The sequence below is a fragment of the Pelecanus crispus genome, chromosome 8 (assembly GCF_030463565.1).
Source record: "Pelecanus crispus isolate bPelCri1 chromosome 8, bPelCri1.pri, whole genome shotgun sequence".
NCBI classification, from domain to species: Eukaryota; Metazoa; Chordata; class Aves; order Pelecaniformes; family Pelecanidae; genus Pelecanus; species Pelecanus crispus.
This window is the reverse complement of record NC_134650.1, coordinates 7,108,153-7,119,524: the sequence shown is the minus strand read 5'-3', so window position 1 is coordinate 7,119,524 and position 11,372 is coordinate 7,108,153. Positions and strand designations below refer to the sequence as shown.

At 57.9% G+C, this 11,372-nt stretch overlaps 1 protein-coding gene across 1 annotated transcript; it reads left to right on the top strand.

The window, feature by feature from the left end:
- The first annotated feature begins 5,947 nt into the window (after positions 1-5,947).
- ARSI (arylsulfatase family member I) lies at positions 5,948-8,914 on the top strand. Its single transcript, XM_009481890.2, has 2 exons — positions 5,948-6,267; positions 7,513-8,914. The coding sequence occupies exons 1-2, from the start codon at positions 5,948-5,950 to the stop codon at positions 8,912-8,914; spliced, it is 1,722 nt and encodes a 573-aa protein (XP_009480165.1).
- The last annotated feature ends 2,458 nt before the right edge of the window (positions 8,915-11,372 follow it).

Genomic DNA, 11,372 nt, shown 5'->3' with positions numbered 1-11,372 from the left:
GGAGGAATATTATACCAAGGAAGGGGAGCCGATGGACTCAAGTCTCCTGAATGAAGGGGAGGGAAGAAAACAAACGTGAGCAGGAAGGTATAGAAGTTGTGTCATGGGAGAATTTGCAGAGTTGTTGAGATATATCATCAGTGACCAAAACGGAAGAAAAATTCCTTAGCCTAAGAGATGAACCACTCTTAATTTAGGGCTTTTATTTTGTATTTTGCTAGTGCTGGGCAACTGGGAGAGGAGGAAGGGGAGCAGCAATGTTTTGATCAGGAACAAACCCTGGCCAAGCCCAACATGTGTTGTTAGAGGCTATGGTTTACATTAGAAAAGGGTCTAATATTGTGCTACGGCTTCTAAGTGCGTTTTGATGATGATGATGACTATTTTCAACTGTGCAAATGGCACGAAACACAGGCAGGGTATTTAAAAAAAGGCCATTTGGCTCCAAGAACAACATCCACTGGTGCTCCCGAGCCCTTGTCAGAGGGATGGCTGATGCTCTCCTCTCTATCCCCATAGCGTGCTACCCCCCGTGGCTTTGGCATCCTACGTCATGGCTGCTGCTGCAACGCTCCTCGTTCCTTTAACGATGATGAGGGTTGCATAAGCAGGAACCAATGCAGATTTGCTGTTTCCTCCTCCCCTGGCTCCAGCTTTCAGAGAGCGAATTATGGTGTGTTCAGAAACCTCCGAGTTCCCCCAAACGAAGCCCCATCCCTGTAATCTGGTCGAGGTCTTGCCGCAGCGGTTGCCAATAGAAAATCAGCTTCTACCCACATGGTCTGTGCGGCCGGAGGCGTGGGGAAAATGAGGTCCTGGAGGTGGAAAATGTGATTTTGGGGGCTGGCGGGGAGGAGGCAGGTCCCAGCACTGCGTGGCAGAAGTGCTGCCTGCCCACTGTGCACCAGGGAGGGGAGACAGTCCCTGGGGATATCCCTGGAGAGTAAGACACCAGGGGAGCAAATAGCACTCATGGCAGGGAGAAGACTGGAATAGGACTGTGATCTGTCCCCAGGCGAAGGACACGATGGCCAGGACCTCTCAGAGGCTCCCAGAGTCAATGGAAAGGTGTTCTCCTCCAGCCCCATCCTCTGCTGGGCTTGGGACCAGCGATGCCTCCAGCCTCCTTCCCTCCCTGCAGATTGCCTGGCCACCCCCTCCTCTCAGCCTTTCCCCCCGCTTCTAGACAAAATAACAAGCTCTCTCCGTTCCTGGGACTGCTCCCTTCTTTTCCAGACTTGCCTAGGCTCTTTCATCGCACCAATAAAAAAGTAAATGCATCACACGTTGGCCGGGGAGAGCGGAAACCCTTAAACATCTAAGAGGCGAGAGCGACACGCTGTGTTTTTTCGAGGCCGGGCTAAGCTCCCCGATGCCCTGTTAGGTCAAATGTCTTGCTCTGAAGAAGGAGAGAGGGGACTTATTAAAAACCTTTCATATGCCTTATTTTTAAGGTCCCGTTTCGGGAGGCCAAGGCGTGAGCAGGGCTGCCGAGGGGGAAGGGCACTGAGCCGGCGGCGTGCAAACAGATTGTGCAATATTTGCCTTGCACAGAGCTCCCATTGTAAAGCCTGGGAGTTCTGCTTTCAATAATTCCCCTGCCATAATGCCCCATTGATGGGGAGAGAAAGGCAGTATTGAGGGCTGGAGGGGCTCCGGCCCCAGGAAGGGTTAAAAAATAAAGCAAAGGGGAAAAAAAAAAAAAAAGATTTGAGGCTTAGTTTTAAACTTTGCTGTGTGGCCCTCGTGGCAGATCGCAGCCGCTGAGAAATATGCGGAGCCTGTTTGCATAACCCTGTTTGCAGCGAGGGCTTTCAGAGCCAAAACGCAAGTGCGGCCGGAGCCGGGGGGCGGTGGGGAGAAAAAAGCAGGAAGGGCTGTGATTATTTTCATTCTTGCCCCAGGCCACATCAAATTAATTAAAAAAAAAAAAAGTAATATTCAAATATTTGGTTAGAGAACCAGCTGTGCAAATGCAAGGAGCTGTGCCAGCTGCAGGGACACAGAGGGACCTGGCCCAGGCACTGGTCAGGGTTTGCTGCCTCGCAGGTCGTGCTGCCAGGCTAAAAAGCACCAAAAAAGAGCATATTGGGCTTTGGCTGATGGCTTTACTCTGCTGCGGGATTTCTCAGCATGGGGGGCTTGGTCCCAGCTGGAAAGGGTCCGCAGGCACGTGGAAGTTCTGGGTTGGGGTGCGGGTAGGTGATGCTCTGGGTTGGGGAAGCTCGGTTGGGGTGCGGGTGGGTGATGCTCTGCCCATGGAGTGGCTGCTGGCCCCGCACCCAGCAGCCGGCTTACCCAGTGGGGCTCCCCGTCACCTTGGATTTGGCCATGGATCAGGCTGGGAGGGAGATTCGGCATCTTTTGTTGCAGCAGCTGATGTGATGGGGAGGAGCGGGGCTGTCCTTGCCTGGGCAGATTCAGGACCGAAGCAGGCAGGGTCCACCGGCTGGCTCAGCATCCGCAGCCAGGCCGGCTGCCAGGGGAAACCTCCCCGTCGTGCAACGCGCCGGAGCTCTCCAAGAAAGCTGCTGGCTCTTGAGACATCTTTGAGCGAGGCTGAACGAGTGACTGCCTTGAATTAAGAGTGGTCAGGGGGGTGGCTGCAGGCCCTGAGTACTTTTTCCATCCCTAGACCTTGTGATGCATTAATCACCCCCAGAGCAGCCTCTCAGCCGGCTGAAATTGTCCTGACCCTGAAACTCGAGTTGTCATTTCTTCCTCTCCCTCCTCCTCTTCCCTCCCAGCCACTCCCACCTCCTGCCTCCCCTTCAGAGGATTTTGGTGGGGCTGGTTTGACGGTCCCATTGCACCCCATTTCTCCTGGGGTCTAGAGCAGTTTCCCCATACCCCTCATTGCTCTTCACCTTTTTATCATTTCTTGGAGGAGAACCCAGGCTGTGCATCCCCCTTCCCCAGGAGGTGTCCATGTGCTGCTGGGATCCAGCCGGCTGTCCCTGAACCATCAGAGCAGGGTTGCTGCCAACAAATTCACTATTTATTCACCCTTAGGCTCTTGGAAAAGCTCCCTGAGCTGAGTTAACCCCGCTGTTTCCTCCCCAGACCTGGGGCCAGCTTGGACCCACCGCTGATTTCCCTGAGCCAGCTGCCCTTGCCAGGCACGGAAGCTCCCCTTCCCATGCCAGCATGTGCCCACGTCCCTGCTGCTGGCTCCTTCCCTCCTTTCAACCCCCTGAGCTCCAGACATCAACAGCAACTTAAATTCAGGGCCACTCTCCCAGCCTGTGCTTCCTCATCTTAAGGCATGAGCAGGATGCGACCCACCACATGGCTGCAGAAGCCGCTGCAGCAGCAAATCCATGCACCCGGGAAATGGTCGGTGCTGCTCTTGCTCCTCAGAGGTGGGGTCCAGCCCAGCTCCTGCGGCCAATGCATCCCTTTCTGCTGCCCGGACTAATACCGACTGTTATTTATTATTTGGAAAGAGCTGTGATTATAATCCCTGGCAAGAACTCTGTCTCTGGTCCGAGGTGTGCATGGAGCCATGTGTACGGGGCCGCAGGTTGGTATGCTCGGGGAGCCCTGCAGCCCCAGGTAGCTCAAGGGGGCACAGAGAGGTCTCCCCGGGCTGCAGGGGTCCATTGGGAACAGCGGAGGAGCACACAGGACCCACGAGTTGGGGGTCCTGAACCACCCCCCACCTCTATTCCCCTTCAATCAGGTCCAGATTTTTCCCAGAGGAGGGAATTGTTCAACTAACTATGTCAGGGGAGAAGAGTGAGACATGCAGGAGGCAGGCGAGCGGTGGGAAGGAGCGAGGGGAAGGGAGAAGAGGAGCGGGTGGAAGAAGTGATTGATGAACCCCCGGGGATTAATCAAACCTTGCTGAAGGGCTCGACCCAACCCTGCTGTGCTCCTTCGAGAGAGCAGGGGTGTCTGCCAGAGGGAAAGGCGCAGAAAACAGCTATCCGTCCCTGCCTCCCACTCCTGTCCCCCTGCACCCCTCCCTGCACTCCTGCAAACCCCCCAAGCCCTGGATGAAACAGCCTCTCCCTGTCCCCGTCCTTGTCCCTGACCCCTCTGCCTGTGTCTAAAGCCAGGAGGGAGAAGCCCACCCTCCCTTTGCCTTTCCTGGGAGTCACCCCTGTCCCTGGGAGCGGGGAGCCTTGTGCTCCCTCCTGCCCACTCCTCCTCACTGCCTGAGGTCCCATGGGGCTGGCGTGGAGCAGTGGGGAGATGTGGGGCACGAGGGGCTGGAGGTGTCAGGGGAAGAGCAGTGCCTGGGGCAGAGATTGTGGGGGGAGCCCAGAGAGGGGATCCAGGGGAGGGGACATGGAGGGGACCTGGCAGAGGGTAGCCTGGGGTTGGGGACCAGGGGGGAGCCCAGGACAGGGGGCCGGCAGCCCTTGCCTAAGTGCAGGCAGAGCCCTCCCAAAGCCCCCAGCCAGCCCCCACCGCTGCAGCCCTGCGGTCCTCAAGGCAGGCAGGGTGTGCGGGCTGGGGGGGCTGTGTCAGGGTGCCCTGTGTGCTGGGACCCCTCGGGTCCCCATCCGTATGGTGCCAACAGCCACAGGGCTCAGCTCCTGGCTCTGCCAGGGGTGGGTGAAGGTGGGTGGGTTTGTGCTACCAAAATCCCCTCTCCTGGGCCAAGTCCTGTCCTGGGGAAAGTCGAGGAGGCAAGATGCGTGCCAGGCGTGATGGCTTCCTGATGCCTGATGAATGCTGGCCCTGCGAAAGGAATTAAACAGGAGCATCGCTCGTCTCTCCCAAAAGCTCCCCTGAAGCATCAGGCCACCAATCTGGCCCCTTGTCCCAGTACCCCAAGCTCAGACCAGTACCCCTGCATTGGTAGAGGTCTCTAGTTCACACCAAACCTTGCCCCTGGCTGGCTGTGGCCATGGCCGGTACGAATGGCCCCTCCCCGCCTCAGTTTCCCCACCTGGAAAATGGGTGCAGCAGCACCCACCCCACTCTGTAGTGCTCTGCATGCCCTTGCCTGGTTTTATGCAACACTGGGGCAGTCCCAACAAGTTTTTGCAGCACCCCCTTACCTGGGATTTATTTGGATGGTGATTCCGGCAGCGTGGGCAGCTGGCCCCAGCAATCCCTCCCGAGGACCCAGCCCTCCCCACTGCCCTCCCTGGCTGGATGCTGTGGGGGTTTCAGCTGAGCATCCCACCAGGGCCCTGGCCCACGCATCACACGTCTCAGGGCAAGCGGGAAGGGAAGTGTCAGCAGCTCCGGGAATGCCATGCTTAGGACCCTGCACGCTCCGGGGCTTCCCAGCTTTTTCCTGGAGCTGCTGAGCTGGGAGGGGCCGAGCCTGCAGCTCCCCATAAACCTGGCGGCTTAGCCCACGTCCCGGGCAGATGTTGGGACTCTGCCCTGGAGCAGAGGGTGGGAAAAGGAGAGGGCGGCTCTTCCCCGGAGGGTGAGGAGGAGAGCTCTGCACCCCTGGGCTTGAACTTTAGCACCCTCTTCCGCAGGACTTTAAGGAAAAGCATCGTTGTATCCTGAACGAACCATCCGGACAGCCAGGCAGGCGCAGGGCTGGAGCAGAGGAGAAGCCAGCTATTTTCTCCAGCGAGGTTTTTATGGGGTTCTTTATAAAGAAATAACACCGGCGAGAAAACACCAAGGAGTCAGGAAGTGTTTCTAGCGCTCGGGACGCTTGGTGAGCGGCTCTGGGGCTGCCGTTAATCACTGCGAGGAGCCCGTCCTGCCGTGCAGATGTGTTTGATTGGAGCGGCGTGAGGGTTATTTTCTTTTGACTGAAGGCAACCCAGCCCCGGCGGATTAAGCCCTTTGTGTGCGTGCAAGTGTGCCTTCATGGGAGCTGCTCCCACAAAACTGGCTGTAGGGGTTTCGGGGATCATCCTCTAGGTCGGGGGGCTCTCCTGGAGGAGGGGGAGTCCTCCTGCTTCCGTGGCTCTGAGGCGATGCTGGGACAGTAGCTCCCTTCGCAGGCAGCGCAGCGTGCTCCGGGATGGCCGTCTATGCCCTCACGGGCTTCTCGCTCGTCAGCCTGCTCAGCTTTGGCTATTTGTCCTGGGACTGGATGAAGCCCAGTTTGGTGGCCGACGTGGCCACAGACTCTATGGAGAAATCACTGCCTCCCGCCTTTGCCAGGCCACCCCACATCATCTTCATTCTGACCGATGACCAGGGCTACCACGACGTCGGGTATCACGGCTCAGATATCCAGACGCCAACGCTGGACAGGCTGGCAGCGGAGGGTGTTAAGCTGGAGAACTACTACATCCAGCCCATCTGCACCCCATCCCGGAGCCAGTTGATAACCGGCAGGTAAGCCAGCGCCTGCTCACACCCTGCTCATGTCCCCTCTTCCGTCCCTTCCTTAGCTCTGCGGAGCTTAACCCCAGCTCGCCGCTAGACAGATGCCCCAGTGTATTGGCAGATGATGGAGATCCTTCAGAGAAAGGCATCTTGCTGGCTTTCTCTGGAAGGCTCTCTGGGTAAATGGTTGATTTTTGCAGGAGATAAATAGCGGCACATGGTAAGGCCAAAAATATGGATGCCATTGCGTAACGGACGTCACTTTGGGAGAGGGTGGTCTCTGGCAAAGAGCTGTGTCCCCCGGCAGTCCTGTGCTGCTCTCACGCTGGCCCTTGGAGATTTGCTGCTAGGCTGTGGGGTCGAAGGATCATTCTCCCCTGCATCTACGAGTCCCTTGGACCGTGCTTTTCCTGCTTGCGTGCTCAGTGCTGCACTGGCCGGGGCAGGCTGGATTCTGGTCCATCACCCTCTCCCATGGTGGCACAGTCGGGTCTCCCCCGATCCTGGGCCCTTCTGCCTCCTGGGACAGATGGGGCTTTCCCTGGAGCAGGGCTGGGAAGTCAGCACTCGCGTAGGAGGCAGATTTCGTCAGGTCATCTCCTGCTGAGGAGTGGGCCCCAGGGAGGTGCCTATGGATGCGGTCACCTACTGCCTGGGGGTGGTGGAGCCCACTGGGGTCCAGACAAAGGCCTCTCTTCTCTCCTGATGGCTCTAGAGGGATCCCAAGCATCTCTGGGGTGTTGAAAATAGGGGAGGACAGGGATAATAATGCCAAGTTCACAGGTTCAATCCCTGCTTACTGCAGGGGGGTTGGGCTCGATGATCTCTCAAGGTCCCTTCCAACCCAAAGCATTCTATGATTCTATGATTCTATGCGTGGGCACTCAGGCGGGGCACTGCGAACCCGCAGGGATCGCTGTGCAACTCTTGCTGGTGCTGCCCAGCCCTGGCAGAGCCCAGCCACCTCCCCTGGGCTGGCAGCAGCAGGGCCAACAGCAGTGGCACCCTGGGAGAGCAGCCCAGTGTGCTTTTGAGATGTCTGCTGAGCCCCCTCTCTTTTTTTTTGCATCTGCTTTCAGTAGTTTTGGATGGATGAGGAGCTCTCTGTCTCTGACATGGAGCTTGGTCCATGGGGTTGGGCTGGGTGACACAGAGGTGCATGCATTTAGGGTCTCCGGTACGTAAAGTGTCACCATGTCCCCACCCAGTGCTGCTCCCCATCACCACTGATTCCTCCTGGCTCTTCCCTGGTAGGTACCAGATTCACACAGGGCTGCAGCACTCCATCATCCGCCCTCGGCAGCCCAACTGCCTGCCCCTCGATCAGGTCACCCTGCCCCAGAAGCTGCAGGAAGCCGGCTACTCCACACACATGGTGGGCAAGTGGCACCTTGGCTTCTACAAGAAGGAGTGCCTGCCCACCCGTCGGGGCTTCGACACCTTCCTGGGCTCCCTGACGGGCAATGTGGACTACTACACCTACGACAACTGCGACGGGCCGGGCGTCTGTGGCTATGACCTGCATGAAGGGGAGGATGTGGCTTGGGACCAGAGTGGGAAGTATTCCACCTTCCTCTACGCCCAGCGTGTCAGCAAGATCCTGGCGTCCCACAGCCCCAAGGAGCCCATCTTCATCTATGTGGCCTTCCAAGCGGTCCACACGCCTCTGCAGTCGCCCAAGGAGTACATCTACCGCTACCGCTCCATGGGCAACGTCGCTCGCCGCAAGTACGCCGCCATGGTGACGTGCATGGACGAGGCAGTGAAGAACATCACCTGGGCCCTGAAGAAGTACGGTTATTATGACAACAGTGTGATCGTGTTCTCCACCGACAATGGTGGGCAGACCTTCTCTGGGGGAAGCAACTGGCCACTACGGGGCCGCAAAGGGACATACTGGGAAGGGGGAGTCCGTGGCATCGGATTTGTCCACAGTCCCCTGATCAAGCGCAAGCGCCGGACCAGCTGGGCACTGGTTCACATCACAGACTGGTACCCGACTCTGGTGAGCCTGGCCAGGGGCAACCTGAGCAATGTCCCAGGCCTGGATGGCTACAACGTCTGGCCTGCCATCAGCGAGGGCAAGGAGTCACCACGGACTGAAATCCTGCACAACATTGACCCCCTGTACAACCACGCCAAGTATGGCTCCTTGGAGGATGGCTTCGGCATCTGGAACACGGCCGTGCAAGCCTCCATCCGGGTTGGGGAGTGGAAGCTCCTCACTGGTGACCCAGGGTACAGCGACTGGATCCCCCCACAGACCCTGACCAACTTCCCAGGGAGCTGGTGGAACCTGGAGCGTCTCACTGATGGCCTGAGGAAGTCCGTGTGGCTCTTCAACATCACCGCTGACCCCTATGAGCGCTACGACCTCTCGGACCAGCGCCCAGATGTGGTCAGGACCCTCCTGATGAGGTTGGTGCACTACAACCAGACGGCCATTCCAGTGCGGTATCCTGCGGAGAACCCCCGGGCTCACCCGGACTTCAACGGCGGCGCCTGGGGACCTTGGGCCAGTGAGGATGATGCAGAGGAGTGGGAAGGCGGTGGGGAGCCCCTGAAGAGTAGGAACAAGAAGAAGAAGTGCAAGATCTGCAAGCTGCGCTCCTTCTTCCGCAAGCTGAACACCAGGCTCATGTCCAACCGCATCTGACAGGAGAGACCCCCAGCATCGACCCGACCTGGCCAGGGTGCAGCTCTGGACAGCAGTGCTGTGGGGTGGGAGCGAGGGAGAGGGACGGATGGGGAGGTGGCCAGCACCCTCTTGCTTTCCCTTGCTCCAGGGTTCATGCCAAAACACCTCTCCTCTCCGGCTGGACTGGTGGCTGCAGGGAGGTGGTCCCAGTAGGCGAGGAAGGGCGATGCGGGCACAGCCGTGCTGCTCGGCGGTGCTGTACAAGTCCGCTGAGCTGGGCTGGCCCATGCACAGGCCATTCTAAAGTGAGAGACCCTTTTCTCAAGGACTCTGCAGGCAATCTCAAGCTTTAAGTGTTGGCCATTGCAATGGCAGGAGAAAGTGCAGGACCCTGGGGTGGCGATGCAGAGGGGCTGGCCAGACTCGGTGGCTCTGCCTGCAGGTTGTCCCTCGTCTTTTCCCTGTATATACGTGCTCCTGACTTTCTGCGTGCTGTCAGGCAGCTAGCTGCCTTGTTTGCTCTTGCTGTGGGAACTCGAGGGCCTGCCCCAAACCCAAGACCATGGCATTTCCCTATTCTACTTCTTTGTGGAAGGATGGATTCCTGACCATGGATGTCAGACCTGAGACTGCCAAGGCTGGACTCAGCCTTGCTGCTACAGGGACCTCACGTGAGGCCGTGGCTTCTCCTCTCTGCTGGCTTGGGGAGCCGGGAGCAGCCCCGGTGAGGAGCTATGGCCCACAGAGATGTGGCTGGATGCACTCAGAGGACAGATGGTTCTCCACGGCCCCACATTTGGGAGACAGGTTTGTCCCAAGCTCAGGTGGACTTCACATGGGTCAGCCATGCAGCAGACCCTTGCATCCACAGTTCTGCCTGGCCAGACCCTCCAGGTGCACGGCTGTCAGCACCTATATGTTTCTCCCCATGCATCCGCCCAGCTAACCTCACCAGCTGCCCCTTCCCAGTGCTGGGGCTGTCCCTGTCCCCACACCCCCGCTGCTGAACCTGGGGCAGAAGGAAGATCTGAAGAAGGTCTCTGCAGTCTGATGTGCTGCTCTGTAGCTGCAGGACTTTGAAGCCAGTGGCGGGGGGGGACGGGACACGGGGACGACTCCCGCCTGCCAGCGCCGCACCGCGTCCCCTCGCCGCAGATGGGCACCGCTCTCCCAGCAGCGCAAGCGTGGTGGGGGAAACACCTCCCCATCATCCGCCTGCAATGGGGAGCCAGCCCATGCGATTGCCGGGGGCCAGGCAGCTCGGGAGCCGGGGCAGCCAGCAAAGCGCAGTGCCCCCGCGCCTTCGGCGGGGTGCGAGCGTGTGTACGTGCGCTCGGAGGAGAGCTGGCAAGGATGAAAGAGGGTAAATAGCTTTAAAAGCATTTTGGATGCATGGTGCATTTCCATTTACACAATGTGTTTTACATTTCTCCCCACAGGTTTCTCTTGGTGCAGCGTGTGTAGGCGAAGGCCCTGCTGTGAATTTTGAAAATAGTTATTTTTGTCTCTGGAAAATGAGGCCCGTTAGGACTTGTCAGCTCTTGGATGAGCAGTGTGGGCTTTTTATTTTTCTTTTTTTTTTCCCCTTCTCTCTCCCTTGCAAAATAACATTCATTTAAAATCTGTCATTGAAAGATGTGACAATTGGCAGCGTGCACGCTGAATACCTTTCAGTATGCTTTCAAGCCCTGTGTGTGAGAGAGGGACGGGGATGGGAAGAGAATGCAATGACACGTTTGTATTTCTTTCTTTTTTTTTTTTTTCTTACTCTTAGCTGGATTATTTGGGGGAATTGGGATTTTCTATAGAAACAAAGAAAAAAACCCCAGCTGACAGCAAGGCAGAATAGAGGAGGCCTCTTCTTGTAGTGATGGGAAGGAGTTTGCAAAGCCAGAGCGTGACAGTGTGTGCGCCGGTCCCAGCTGCTTCACGCACACCCATCACCGGGCCGTCCCGTCAGCCACCTGTATCCCTACGGGCACGTCCCCTGCGATGGCATCAAGGACGGGTTTCACAGGGGGACTCAGCTCCTCCATCAGCCCCATCTCCATCCCCGGCTCCCTCAGCACATCACTCCATGGGGACCAGGCCCTGCAGCATCGCCCCGGCCGAGGCAGACCCCAGGAGGATGCTGCACATCCTCGAACTACCTCAACCGGCCAGCCTGGTCCCCCGGGATGCACACCACCGGGCTGCGGCGCCGGCTGCCATTCGGCAAAGCCAACCAGTTGCTGAATATAAAGCAATGCTTTGCTGAAGAAGAGGAGGCTGCTGCAGGCTCAGCTGGAGCCGGAGAAGGGCAGGGGGTGACGGCTGCGGGGGGCTCGGGCACGAGTCACGGCAGAGGGGGAACCGCTGCTGGAGGGAGCGGGAGAGCGGGGCTGGCCGTGGGGCGGCGACAAGGCTCAGGAAACAGCTTTCATTTCCATATTTATATAAATGCATCCAAGTTTAGTCCTTCTTTTAATTTTTTTTT

Excerpts from the sequence above, each read along its gene's own strand:
- ARSI (XM_009481890.2), top strand. The coding sequence starts at position 5,948 with ATGGCCGTCTATGCCCTCACGGGCTTCTCGCTCGTCAGCCTGCTCAGC. Across the intron at positions 6,268-7,512 it reads AGCCAGTTGATAACCGGCAG|GTACCAGATTCACACAGGGC; the intron begins GTAAGCCAGCGC and ends CTTCCCTGGTAG.